At 50.7% G+C, this 14,520-nt stretch overlaps 2 protein-coding genes across 7 annotated transcripts in view; both read right to left on the bottom strand.

Moving 5' to 3' along the window:
* TBC1D9B (TBC1 domain family member 9B) overlaps positions 1-778 on the bottom strand; it is a 47,525-nt gene extending 46,747 nt beyond the window's left edge. For 3 of the 6 annotated variants that reach the window (XR_009246110.1, XR_009246111.1, XM_058668853.1), the window contains exon 1: positions 515-777. Coding sequence is in view for 4 of the 6 variants with exons in the window: in XM_058668853.1 (XP_058524836.1) it covers positions 515-632 (118 nt within the window). In the remaining 2 variants the exon portion in view is untranslated. Of the gene's footprint in view, positions 1-514 lie in introns of all 6 variants that reach the window. The other 3 variants (XM_058668855.1, XM_058668854.1, XM_058668851.1) reach the window with 2 other exon arrangements.
* A 10,649-nt stretch (positions 779-11,427) lies between these two features.
* RNF130 (ring finger protein 130) overlaps positions 11,428-14,520 on the bottom strand; it is a 134,927-nt gene continuing 131,834 nt past the window's right edge. The window contains exon 8 of the mRNA XM_058668856.1: positions 11,428-11,965. Within this exon, the coding sequence (XP_058524839.1) occupies positions 11,856-11,965 (110 nt within the window). The 3' untranslated portion in view covers positions 11,428-11,855. The remainder of the gene's footprint in view (positions 11,966-14,520) is intronic.

Consider the following 14,520-nt stretch of genomic DNA (forward strand, 5'->3'; position numbering starts at 1 on the left):
TGGGGCTCTTGGGTCACACCTGCAGAGGGGGTGTGGCACAGGTTCCGCCAGGGGGAACAGGTGGATAACTGGGGTGCCCATCCAGGCTCCTCCGGTGTGACAGGCCCAGGCACTCCGCAGCTCCGGGGCTGCATAAAGCAGAGAGGCAGGGCAAGCAGAAGCTGGGTCAAGCGAGCCGAAGGCCTGCGTCTGCGCCCAGAATGAAGGAGGGACAGAAGACTGTGCTTGTGTCACTCGGGGCCTCAGAGGCACTAGGGTCACCTATGAGGCGGAGGACGGGCCCTGGGAGGAGCGGCCTGACTCTGGGCTGCAAGTCCACTCCGAGACGCTGCACCGCCGCAGGCTCGAGGGTCGCGGCACTGCCCGCCATCCCGGGCCATCCTGGGCCAGGTCCCCCCGTCCAATCGCGGCCCCTCTTCTTCTCACGCCCCGTTCCGTCGCCGCCGCGAGCCCCGCCCGGCCATCCCCGCGCCTCCCCGGGCCCCACAGGCCCGGCCACCTCCGCGCCGCTCACCCGTGAGGCCGCCGCCCTTGCCGTGGCCCCGGCGCCGTTGCAGCACGAAGAAGGGGTTGGCCCGCTCCGTCACCCACAGCGCGTTGGCCACCAGCACCTCCTCCGGGCCCAGCCACATCGCGGCGCCGCTCGCTGCGGACCGAGGCCCCGCCAGGCGGAAGCGTCGGCCTCGGGAACCGCGGGGGCCGCGGGAGCCGCCCGAGCCGAGCGGCCGGGCGGGCGGGGCCGGGCGGCGCCCCCTGGCGGGCGCCGGCGCGCACAGCCGCTCCCCGCCCCCGGTTCTCGTCCGGGAATTTGAGGGAGAAAAATGTCAAGAAATAAGGATTTGGACACGTCTCGCTGGCCGACTGCGGTGCGGCCCCGTGCGTGGTGACATGGAGGCGGGCCTCTGTTGGCGATGAGCCTCAGGCTAGGAGTCTGCAGAGCCGGTGACAGGCTCGTCAGGAAGCCCCGAGCCAGGCAGGCGCCCTTCCCGGGGGAAGGCGTCGCTGCGGCCCGGCGGCCCTCGGGCTGGGGGCTGGCCGAGGCCCGGGAGGCTGCTGCGCAGGCGCGGGCGCCGCGGGCCCGGCCCTGCCGCTGTCGACCTGTAGGGGGCAGAATCCTCCTTGTGCAAACACCGACTTCTGCCTGCCGGGCGATCGGGCCACCGAGCCAGGAAGCAAAACAAGTGTGATGTGACTATGGGTACCCGGCTAGGTAGGTTCTGTGTACCAGGCGCTGAAGAAGCAGCGGTGAGGACGACAGTCTCCTGAAAGGAGGCGGCGAGCTTCCTCGGGGGCATAGCTGTGAGTCTCGGGTCGGCTGGACTCCCTCCCGTGGACGGAGCCCCTGTGCAGACGTTAGCGGCACCCTGGGGTCCCCCTGAAGCTTGAGCTGTTCAGAGGCTGGCTTCTGTCGTGGGCGTCCAGGAGGCTAAGTGTGAAGAAGGTCGACGTCTGGATTGACAGCGAGTCCTCTGCAGCGTTGCTGGAGACTGATTCGGCCGGCGGCTTTAAGACCGCTTAATCTGCCATTGTGCCGGCTGAAGAGAAATCTTTGCTCAAAAAGTTGGAGTGCTGGAGAGCAGATGTTTGGCATCCCATCATCCGAGTCGTTGGGTTTAAAGTGCCAGCTGCACTCTTCCATTCCAGCTTCCTGGGGGTCATGGTTCAAGTACTTGGGTGCTTGCCACCAGCATGGGAAAGGAGGATGTTAGTTTTTGATTTTGGCCTGGCTTAGCCTACCTCCAGCTGTGGCAGTATTTGGAGAGGCAAACAAGTGACAGGAGATCAGCTGTCTTCCAAATCAACTAAAAAAAAAAATTAGAAGGTGGCTCAATTGGATAATCCTCTGCCCGCAAGCACTGGCATCCCACATGGGTTCTGGTTTGTGTGCTGGCCGCGTCACTTCCCATCCAACTCCGTTTGTGGCCTGGGAAAGCAGTGGAAGATGGCTCAAAGCCTTGGGACCCGATACCCTCGTGGGAGACCTAGAACAGGCTCCTGGCTTTGGGCTCACCTCAGTTCCAGTCATTGTGGCCATATATATATACATTTTTAAGAATTTGAGGTAGTACTGGTAGGGGTTTGGTTTCAGGACCTCTGTACCAGCAGTGTCAGGGCACACTTAAATAAGAGACTGGTGGAATTATGACCCCTTATGAAGGACTATACTATTGTAGCAACATGGGGAAAATCTGTCGGGGGGTGGGAGTTTGGGGGTGAATCCCAGTCTATATGAAATTCTACCACAAAATTCAAAATAAAAATATTTGAATAAAAAACGAATTTGAGGTAGTATCAGTAGGGGTTTGGTTTCAGAACCTACCTCCCTCCACGGATTCTGAAGCTCAAGCCAATTACATAAAATGATGCAATATAGGCTACTTTGGAGTGTTTGTGGGAAAATGGAAATTAAAATGAATTCATTTCAGTGCAAAGGAATTTTTGGTGTAACTTTTCTGTAATACATGCCAAATGTGCATTAAAAAAACTACGTACGGATTGCACCAAAGTAAATTCATTTCTCAAATTCCATTTCCAAACTTTCTGAAATGCCTCTGCATTTACATAGGATGTTACCTCCTCCTGCATATTTTAAACAATTCTAGGTGATCTACAATGTCTAATACAATGTAAAGGTTATTAAATGGTTGTTGTAGTAGTCACTTTCCCCTCGGAGGATTTGCCATCTGCAGTGGCCTGTATCCTCGTGGGTACAGACTGCCAACTCTGCTAGTTAACACCTTCAGAAGAAGTGAGGGCTGTCCTGGTCCTCCTTCCAGCGGTTCTCAAATGTGAGCCTGCCTTACGATCACTACGAGGCTTGTTAAAACACAGGTGGGTAAGCCTGGAACACAGGCATTTCCAGCAAGTTGATTCAGATGTTGCTGACCTGCAGACTGGTGTTCAAGGACTGTTCTGTGTAAGAAGGAAAACAACAAATGTTTTTGAACACTTAGTATGTACTAAGTCTTGTTCTTTTTTTTTTTTTTTTCTGTTGCTGTGCTTCTAATCCAGCTTCTTGTTAATGCACCTGGGAAAGCCGCAGGAGATGCCCCAAGTCCTTGGTCCCTGCACCCCAGGGTGAGACCAGCATGGGCTTACTGGCTCCTGGTTTCATCCTGACCCAGACCAGGCAGTTGTAGATATTTGGGGAGTGAACAGCAGATGGAAACTCTCTCTCTGCCTCTCATTGTCTGCTCTCTGCTTTTCAAGCAGATACATTTCTTCTCTTTTGAAAAGATTTATTTATTTTTACTTGAAAGCTAGATTTTTACAGAGAGAGGAGAGATCATCTATTGCTGTTGCACTCCCCAAATGGCCGCAATGGTCAGAGCTGAGCCTCCAAAGCCAGGAGCTTATTTCTAGGTTTTCCATGTGAGTGCAGGGGCTGAAACCTGGGCCATCCTCTGCTGCCTTCCCAGCAGGGAACTGGATTGAAAATGGAGTAGCCAGGACATGAACTGGTGCCCATATAGGCTTCTGGCATTGCTGGCAGAGGATTAGCTTGCTATGCCACCATGCCAGCCCCAGTTTATAAATCTAAAACAAAACAAAAACTTTTAAAATACACAATTCAGTATATTCAGTCTTATCTTATTTAGTATATTCACAAGATTGTATAGCCATTGCCACTAACTCTAGCCATTTCCATTTATTTGAAGGGCAGAGTTGCAGAAACGGGTAGGGAGAGAGTGAGAAAAATCTTCCATCTGCTTGTTCACTCTTTAAATGACCATGATGGCTGGGCTGGGCCAGGGTGAAGCAAGGAGCCTAGAACTTCATCTGGGACTCCTACATGGGTGACAAGGAGTCGGGTCACAAGTGAAACAGTTAGGACTTGAATGAGTGCTCAGATGGGATGTTGGGGTTGCAGGTGGCAGCGTAATCTGTTGCATCATAAAGCTAGCCCCGTAATTCCAGAATATTTTCATCCCCTGTACCTGCTAGCAGTCACTTACCATCCAGGAAGCCCTTTGTTTAGCCCCTGGCAACCATTTAATCTGCTTTTTGTGTTTACACATTTGGCCTATTCTTTCATATAAATGGACCCATACACTTTGTGGCCTTTTATACCATAATGCTTTCAAGAGTCTCCCATGTTCCAGCTTGAGGCATTTGTGTGTGTGTGTGTGTGTGTGTGTGTGTGTGTGTGTGATTGGATATCCCATGGTATGGACATGCCACATTCTTCTTATTCACTCATCAGTTAATGAACACTTGAGGCAATTATGAGAATAAAATGCTACACGTTTTTATGTAGATACGCTTTTATTTCTCTTGGGTATTTCCCTAGATGTGATGTTTAACTTTCTGAGCAAAGTCTGTAGCCCTGTGTATGCTATAGGCAATGCGTGACAGCCCAACTTCTGCAGATCTCAACACTTTGCTGCTGTCTCTCTCATTACAGCCAATTCTAGAGGGGTGGAGTGGGGTCTCATTGTGGTTTGAATTTGCATTTCCTGGGTGACTAGCAATGTGGAGCACCCTTTCATGTGCTTGTTGGTTACTTGTACTTTTTCTCTGTTCATATTTTTGCCTGTTTTAAAATTGGGTTGTCTCATTATTGTCAAGTTCTTTATGTGTTCCAGGTATCAGACTGTTATTGGACATATGATAGTAAAACGACTTTTTTTTAAAGGTTTATTTACTTTTATTACAAAGTCAGATATACAGACAGGAGGAGAGACAGAGAGGAAGATCTTCCATCCAATGATTCACTCCCCAAGTGAGCACAACGGCCGGTGCTACGCCGATCCGAAGCCGGGAACCAGGAACCTCTTCCGGGTCTCCCACGCAGGTGCAGGGTCCCAAGGCTTTGGGCTGTCCTCGACTGCTTTCCCAGGCCACAAGCAGGGAGCTGGATGGGAAGTGGAGCTGCCAGGATTAGAACCGGCACCCATATGGGATCCCCGGGGGTTCAAGGCTAGGACTTTAGCCGCTAGGCCATGCCGCTGGGCCTGACTTTTGTTTTAAATCTAATCTCCAGCCCACATGGGTGTGCATCCCTCTCAACTATGTAAATATTTTTAAAAATCCCACCTATCAACCCAATGGGGTAGATGTTTTATGATCTCCATTTCGGAGATGGTAAGACTGAATCCATACACGTGAAATGATCTGCCAAGTTCATACTGGTACCTGATACAGGTAGCACCAACATTCAGACCTTTTTGTCTCCAGCTCTTTCTATGCAGACCAGACATTTGATGCTAAGCCTCTAACATTCACTTAACCTTTCTGCAAAATCAGGGCTTTAGAGCCCTGGGTTCTTGTCTTCCACAGTCTCGGCTGCAGAGGCAGGGCCCCTGCTGAGAAAGTCAGCCTGGGTGGTGGTTGTGAGCCTCCAACAAACCAGGAAGCTGTGCTGGTCTGGGACACTTCTTGAGGAAGCAGGCCACTAGCTCTGTGCTGAGGAGGCCATGTGTTCCCTGGGCCTGGCAAGGAGGCAAAGCTGGCACATGTATCCAGATGTCAGTATTGGAGGGCCCAGTCCTGCCATACCACATCTTACATGTATGTACCCCAGGACAGTGAATCTGGGAGGAGTCACCCCCTTGTGCTGCAGCCCATTGGCACTTATAACCAGTAAGGTCTTTACTGACATGTGTTCCCACTGACAGTGGCCTTAAAATACTTTGTGTGCCAAAGACAGCATTTCCAATAGGGTTTTATTGAAATGGTTATATTAGCAAATTTCACAATACAGGTGTACACTATTGGCATATAGGCATATACCATACAATTTCACTACATAATTATACTTACATGAGCCACATGGACCTTGTAGTTGTGTTGCCCAGAACATTTAAAAAGGGGTAAGATCTGATTGTCAAGAAATCAGTTCATTTTCTACTTGTGGGAATATGTATTCTAGACAAGAGAACTCCCCTATGGTGCACTCCCAAAGTAACTTCACAGTCAGCTTCACTTCTTGAATACTGGATGGGAGTTCTCTTTGGCACCACAGGCTCTCCAATGGTGATTAAAACTCAAATGCATAGTTTCCTTTTTGTCTGTCAAAGCAGAAGATAAGTTACGTGCCACATTTAGCTGTGCGCCCCAAGCCTCCCCCATCCCCCAGTGACCTGTGCTATAGTTAGAAAAATAGTTGTGTATGTCATCCTCTGAGGATGCCTAGTTAGCAGGGACCCACAGTAAGAGGGGTTCTTTGTATGACCCAGATATGAGAGGGGTGGCTTTAGTGCTTTATGTGAGTATAAAAGCTACTGAGGACCAAGAACAATTATGTGGCTTAGGGTATGTACTGATTCCTTCTCTTGTGCAGGAATAAGATATTTCTACCACCTGAAGGGGTCTTCCATATCAGTTTCTACTTCGGTGTCTTTTTCTGTGTGCATGTCATCACATGATTGAGTTTTCTCAGACAGATTTATTGTCACTCTGGAGTAGATCCTATTCTCATTCTTGGTGTAAGAGGCCAAACAGCTGCAGAGAGGCCCCCTCTCCTAGCTGGGTCAGCAAGGCAGACTGCCAGGGACGATGCCTGGAGACAGCGTGGCACCTGTAATGCCAGAGCACCTTGCGGGGGTGCTGAGATGGGCCTGTGAGCCGGCCTGCATGGTGCCTGTCTCCTGTAGAAAGTGCTGACTCACCTAAAGGAGAGTCTGCCTATATGGTCACCCTCCCCCACCACAATTCCGCACATGCCTCTTGGTGAGTCAGCACCTTCTAGTCATTAGAGAAGTCCTTTGCTATCACATAGTGTTAAGCATTTTTGGAGAAAGAAACATGAAAGCGAATTAGAACACATTTGATGTTGGGTTAGAGTGGTAAAAAGGGTTTGGGACAATTATGTGTAATCTGTAGGGCTGCCTGGGGGACATGGGTAAAAAATGGTGGTGTTCCCCTGAGGATGCCACAGTGGGGCTTGCCAGTCACCCATGCCCGTTCCTGTGAGCATGTGGCTTCTCAGTGGGAGTAGGCTAGCACAGAGGGTCCCCTGCAGCTCTGGGATCTTCTGGCTCTGGGCTTTGCACATGAGGGTGCACAGAGACGCTCATGGCTGAGCTAGGCTGTCCTCAGCTGCAGCACCTACCTCCGGCCACCAGCAAAATTTTTCCTGAACTTCTCTCTCTCTTCAGGCTGCTCAGTCTTGGCCTCTGTTATTTGTGGTAATCTGCGTGTGGAGAAGCCAACAGGTAGATGAGGGCTGCTAGGCACTAGTCTGATCTTTTGATCCGATGGAAAGTTTACAATTTACATGAGGCTCAAAGTTATTTTTTGCTTTGTAAGGTATCTTCTTTCCCAAGTCAGAGTGAAGAGAAACAGAAAATGGTTTGGGCCTACTGTGAGTTGCAGGGGGATGCCCCAGGATTAAGTCCCAATGGATAGCCTGGGCAGTCCCCATAGGGTCCCTGTGGGAAGTACTGGCCACTGAGCAGCTGAGACTGATAGCACTCTGTCCCCAAGGTCACTGTAGACTGCTAGGGTACCAGCTCTGCAGAACACACAAGACCACTGCCACCACTCACCTGTGAGAGATCCACCCAGCCTGGCTTCCTCAAGTCTTACTTTGCTGAGATCCTTGAGGAGTCCCATAAGAAAGAGGGTGAACCTCCTGTCTCCCAAACGCCCAGTGCAGCCTCTTGACTTCAGGGGCCTCTGGACCCTCAACCTCACCTTCTCTTTCTGCCTTGAGAAGCCAGTGTGACTGGGGACAGGGAGCCTAGGGAGGAGAGGCCAGTTGGCTGGGGACACGGTGGGCCCCTGAGAGAGAAACTCTGCCACACATGGGCTCAGGGACTCAGGCTGTCTGTGGTGGCAGAGCCAGAACCTTCTCCCCTGCTGACTGCTTTCTACACTTTTTCTGGTATCACCAAACTCACAATCCAGGAGGCATTTTCCCAGAGCTTCTGCAAGAATCCTGACCACATCTAAGGAGATCAATATGATTCTGTGTCCTCATCCATACTTTCCCCAATGGGCTGCAGTAATGATGTGTCAAGGCTTTGGAATGATTTGCTAGGTAGGCCAAGATCGAAGATGAAACTGTGTGGCTTGATTGCCAACACCACTGTCAAGGTCTTATTTTCAGAAAGGCACTTGTTTTAAGCTGTGGTTGTTGGAACCTGTGACGGTGATCCTCATCCTCACTGTGAGCAGGAGTGATTGCACTGAACTCTATTTCCAGGACATGCTGAACACAGGGAAGTAGGTGACAGCCAGCTGTTATGCTTTTCTTATGGGGGGAGATTATGTATCAGTCTTAAATTTCCCCAGGGTTTTATCCCAAGCCAGGCTCCCATGTCACTGGGCAGTTCCAGTCCCACAGTGGCTTTTACCATCACTGGATGGACACCTGCAGCTGTGCCATGTGGGCACAGATGTGTGTGAGGAGGAGGAAGAGAAAAGATGTGAGAAGGGTGCTACTTCAGCAGGCCTGGGGGCACATGCCGTTTAAACATTGCTTCTCCGGAACTCTGGTGCAGGAGCAGAGGTACCCTTTCCACCTCCTTCCCATCATCAATCCCTTGAGACCCAAAGCTACATGTCCACACCTCCAGAGACACTACCAACCCCAGACCTAAAGTGTCCTCACAAGGCTTTCCCTGGGTCTAACACCCACCCCCTCACCTATGCCTTTTCTTTGATCTAAGGAGGCTCCAAGAGTCCAGGCCACAGTAGTGCTCAACTGTCCCCTGCCCCGCCCCCCAGCCTTCTTGACCTTCCTGTAGCTGCAATGCTGTCTCCCTTCCCCCACTTCAATGTCACCTTGATTTCATTGCCTACAGCCTCCCAGCTGGCTGGCATGTGCCAGTTTTCCAGAATGAACAACTGCTACTCACAGCACTGCTTTAACTCCATGTGTTTAGCACACAGTGAGAACTTAATACACGTCTGTTTGAAACTGAGGGTGAAATCTGACTTCCTCCCTCCCTATTGACTTGTCTCAAGGCAGCATTTCTTCTCTGTAACCTTGGTGAGCAGCCAAATGCTTGCCAAGGTGACCCCTGCCCGACATTGACGTCAGCTCCCAGTTTCCCTGCAGTGGAACTGTTGACTAATGGTAGAGATTAACAGCAGGAGACGGTGGCTAAAACCAATATCATTCAGCACACAGATCAAGAGAAGCACTGTATGTGAGGATAACAAACACGTAAGAGGGACATGTGGAGCCACAGAAAATGTCACATTTGTCAACTTTGGGACTTTCTTAGTACCCTTATGACCACATCTTCTGAAAGCCGGGCTGCTGTATATCAGGGCCATGGCAAATGCAGACTCAGCCCCTGGCCAGCCACGGGCTGCCCTGTGCTCAGGGAGGTGTCCCTCTGCTCTAGGCCTGAGCCGGGATCTGGTTCTGGCTCTAGCAGCCTCCCAGGAGGTTTTAGTTGCTGGGGAGGAGCTCCCTAGGGGCTGAAGTTGGTGGCCTGGGATGGACACACTCAACACTGCCCCTGGAAAGATCAGCCTTTCCAAGGGGCTGCTCTGGCTGCTGGGTGGCCAGCTGTTGCTCCCCTCTTCCTGGAGTAACAGGAAAGGAAGCCTACAGAGAGCCTTCTTCCAGGATGGTGAATGTCATCAATGCTTACATGTTTGCATTTTTAACTGTCATAACCCAAAATCCAACTGATGTCCCTGGCTCCTCCAGAACCCACTCCATCTACATCCTGTAACACATGCCAACAGTGTTGGTCCAGCTCTGTTTGGGGACCAGGCTGGGGACAGGCATTGAGCATGCAACGTGTACAGTGTGAACAGCTTGCTTCATGGCCCCCTCTTCCTTCAGGGTTCCTCAACTCACCCAGAGATGATCACATGTCCCCTAGTGGCCACTGTGACAGCTGGCTGAACATTCCCCCCACCCTCCCAGATTGGCCTCATCTCTCCACATCTCAGCTCACCCAGTGCCCTAGAGCCTGGACTTCCCCTCAGCCTTTGGGGCTGACAACCCGAGGGAGAAGCGGGTGTCCCTCCCGTTGAGGATGTCCTGTGGCTGAGCTGGAGAGAGTGGAGCTGGGATTGGAGCACTACTGGAAGCAAGTCACTGCTCTTTAGCCACTGTTTCGCCAGACTTCCCTCAAGTTCTAACATCATACTAAAAGACTTTCAGGGCCTGGGGTTTTAAAATATTTCAAGTAACTCCATTCCTTTGCAGTAAAGAACCTTTCTTGAATGGAACAACAGACATGTCTTTGCAGGACTGTGCAAATCCCAAGAAATGCTACCCTGGGAAGTGAGTTTAGGTTGGAGGCAATGAGGCAGAGGTGCAGATGACAGGGCGACAGCTGGGGCTGAGCTCTCGCGTTCGTCAGATGAGCTGAGCCAAACACAGATGCAGGTGCCTGTCTGTGCCAAGAATGCACTCTGGGACACTTTCCCTCACTGTCAGCCTGGTGGGCAACGCCCTGCCTTTCTGAAGGGTGCCCTCATGGAACTGCTTATCAAAAATATTCTTTATAGTACAGACTATGAAAAGGAAACAAACAAAAGCCCTTGGTAAAAGGCAAGAAGCCAAAGCCACTAATGTTTCAAGGGATTGGAAATCCACATGCCGCTGCACACTCCGCTATGCTGCGATTCTCCAAGGGATCTTGTTCTGGATACACCCATGTCTGAGGTGCCTTAGACACACACGGCAAGAAGAAAATGCTGTACAGGTGGGGGATGCCACACTAGAGAAGATGGCAAGTGTGCCCTTCAAACTTAGGGTCCGCGGAGCTGAGGAAAACACCAGTGCAGGGAGGTCCTCCAGTCGGCTTGGCTGGCTGGCTGTCAGCTCCAGCTGAGGCCTGTGGAGTCACAAGCTTCCAGTTTCAGAAGAGCATGCTGAGGCCTCTGCCCTCCGCATGGCTCAAGTCCAGAGGGAGACAGACTGGGTTGTGGGTGTGTCTTACGTTGGCTTCAGGAATTTGCTCCTTGTGATTGCTTCAGGAATTTGCTCCTTGTGATTGCTCATGAGTTACCTGTTTCTCATCGTGGTAACCTGATATTAGCCCAGATGTGTGGGACAAGCAGGGGTGTCCCAGCATCTGCTCTGATGGTGGCTGGTGCCCATGGCTAACCCGGGCAGGACGGATAAAAGCTGAAGAGGGTGTTGATCTGGTACCGAACAGCAGGGAGGGGGTGCTTGATCTTCTCAATGGAGCGTTCAAAATCATTCTGTTGTGGACAGCTGTTGGCAAGGCTCCTGAAATCTGAATGCCCAGAGCCCACTGGGCCGGGCTCCTGGGCGCTGCCTCTCCTAGGGTGGCCAAGTCGACAAGTCCTCAGGTTGCAGGGACAGTGGTGACGTAAATATTTGTCACCTTACATCATGCTCAACACAGAGGCTGCAAAATGACAAAGTAGATGATTGCCTGACCCCACGCACAACATGCCCCACCTCCGTGGCCATGGTCTGGCAGTAAACGGGGTGGTTATAGTCTCGGGAAGTGAGTAATGGACAGAGGACAACACACAGCAGGCTAAGGGTGGAGATCTGCTTGTTGCATTAATAGAAAGCCTCCCCGGTAGGTTGTAGTGTGTGTTGCTAAGTGGGGAATCACAAAAGGTATTTTAAGAAGCCCTGACTCCACCCTGGCACAGAACAGCAAGTTTGTGACACATCCCTGGGCCCCTGCCCCGCCCCTTCTCTGCAAACAGCCAGACAAAAACAGTGACTGGCTTGGGGGTGGGGGTCTTCTGCACTCCACCGCTCCCTGGGGCAGTAACACTGTCCTCAAAGCCTTACCTTGGGGGACAACTTTGCAATTTAACCCTGAACCCCCAACCTGTGCTTAGAAGGCACTGCCATTCTTCCCAAACGGATGCTGACAGAAGAATATGAAATAAGAAAGGTGATCATAAATCAAATCACAAAAGAAGTGACCCCCAACAGCCCAGGGTTAAAAACCTCAGGTTTTGTTCTCATCATACACGTCCAAAGAAGGTTCAATTGTGGAGAATTCACTCTCATACACCAGGCTCTGAGGGGACAAGGAGTTTCGGCGGAAGAAGTGAGCACCTGAAAAAGGAACCAGAAAAACAGGCTCACTAGGTCATCAGGCCTACCTTTCCCACTCGGCCCTGGGCACACACGGTGGGCAGCCTGCAAGACATCCATCACATTTTCTTCAATAACGCCTTCACTTAGATAACCCTTATCACCAGTGAGAGAGGAACAGTGTGTGTGTAGCCATGGCTCCAGGAGGTACAGCCCACACATGCACAGGCCTGTGTCGGATCCCTACACGGGTACCTGCTGCAGTTTTTCAAAGCAGGAGCTGCCTGCCAGCACCAGGAAGGTGTCACTCAAGTCTGGCACTGCTTCCTGGGGACTCAATCACCCTGTTGGCTTGAGCTGTGACACTGAGGCAGAGTTTCCAGAAAGTTCACCTGGGGTGGGGAATACCTCCTTGTGTCTCCAGTGCTGACCCCCATGTCTGGATGGTACCCTCCGCTGCAGGCTCAGTCTTTACTGAATCCCCACAGTGGAAGATGAGGATTTCTGCTCCTGTCCCTGCCACCTCACCTCGATACAATTATAGATATTGGTTTAAAACTTCAGTGTTTATTGTATTTGGCTGTTTGTGCTGCTCAGACTCAAAGCATGCTTGCAGCTCCTTTCCTGCACAATTGAGACACAGCTGACAGATGGGCTAATGCACATGCTTGAAGCACACAGTTGGCAAGTGTGCCCAGCACTACCACTGGAGTCAAGGGAATAAATGTCTCCAGCACCTCCTGGCCTCTTTCCCTGTGCCACTGCCAGCTTATTTGCATCTTTCCAGTACTGTATTTAAGTGAATCAGTGTATGCTTTTACAACTCCTGGGCAAATATCTAGGAACAGGTTAGCTGTGTGCTTAAATTTTGGTGAAATTAATAATCATTTTTCTAACATAAAATTCTAAAAGTATACATTCCTACCAGCAGTGAATGAAAATTTCATTTGCTTTGCATCCTCACCAGTGTTTTTTAGGTGTTGGTCAGCTTAGCAGGAATAGTGGTATCTCACTGCAGTTGTAACTTGTATTTCCCTGGGCTGGGCCTTTATGCTGCTTGGCAGGCCCACATTCTGAGTGTCTGGATTTGAGTCCTGGCTCTGTTGTAGATTCTAGCCTCCTATTAATGTACACCCTTGGAAGGAAGCAGGGGATGGCTCACATAGTTGGCCTATTTAGTTGAAGTGAGAGGGATGGAGAGGAAAAGGGAGAGATTTTTCCATTTGCTGGATCCCTCTCCAAATGGCCAACATGGCTGGGGCTAGTCCAGGCCGAAGTCAGAAGCTCTGAGCTTGTTTCATGTCTCCCAAGCAGGTGTCAGGGACCCAGGGACTTGAGCCATCCTCCCCTGCTTTTCCAGGCACTGTTAGCAAGGTACTAGACTAGAAGTTGAGCAGCTCCGACACTCTGATAAGGAAATGCTGGAATTGAAGTATACGGACAACTTGGCTCACTCCACCACAAAACCCACCACAAGTAGTTGGGTTTCTGCCGCTCATGTGAGAGACCCAGATGGAGATCTTGGCTTCCGGCTTTGGTTTAGTCCAACCCTGGCTGATGCTAACACCTGGGAAACCAAGTAGTAGATTGGAGAACGCTTTTTGTCTCTATCTTCTAAATAAACAAACATTAAAAATTTTGTATTTCCCTAATAACTAATGGTAATGACCATCTTCTCATGTGCTTATTAGCCAACTGTACAGTTTTTGTGAAGTGTTTTGTTCTTTTATTCATTTAAAACACAGCGTATCGGCCAGGCGGCGTGGCCTAGCGGCTAAAGTCCTCGCCTTGGGGGCCCCGGGATCCCATATTGGCGCCGGTTCTGATCCCAGCAGCTCCACTTCCCATCCAGCTCCCTGCTTGTGGCCTGGGAAAGCAGTCAAGAACGGCCCAAAGCTTTGGGACCCTGCACCCGCGTGGGAGACCCGGAAGAGGTTCCAGGTTCCCGGCATCGGATCAGCACGCACCGGCCCGTTGTGGCTCACTTGGGGAGTGAAACACCGGATGGAGGATCTTCCTCTCTGTCTCTCTTCCTCTCTGTATATCCGGCTTTCCAATAATAATAAAATCTTTTAAAAAAATAAAATACAGCGTAGTTTTTGTAATACAGAATGTACCCATGTACATATGCACTGATACACACATCTGTCTCTCTCTTTTTGCAGACACAAGTCATCTGTCATACATGTTTTGCACATATTTTCTCATGGTCCTGGTTTGCCTTTGCATTTCTGTAGCAGCGTCTTTTTTTTTTTTTTTGAGGTTAAAAAAAAATGTATTTGAAAGGTAGATTTACAGAGAGGAGCGACAGAAAGAGAAGGCCTTCCACTTGCTAGCTCATTCCCCAAATGGCTGTGCCAGCCAGAGCTCTGCTGACCTGAAGCCAGGAGCAAAAACATCTTCCAGGTCTCCCACGTGGGAGCAGGAGCCCAAGTCCTTGGGTGACCCTCTACTGACTTCCGAGGCCACAAGCAGGCAGCTAGATCAGAAGTGGAGCAGCTGGGACATGAACTGCCACCTATAATGGGATGCCAGAGGCACAAGGTGGAGGATTAGCCTGCACACTACTGTACATA

This window comes from Ochotona princeps, chromosome 9 (assembly GCF_030435755.1).
Source record: "Ochotona princeps isolate mOchPri1 chromosome 9, mOchPri1.hap1, whole genome shotgun sequence".
NCBI classification, from domain to species: Eukaryota; Metazoa; Chordata; class Mammalia; order Lagomorpha; family Ochotonidae; genus Ochotona; species Ochotona princeps.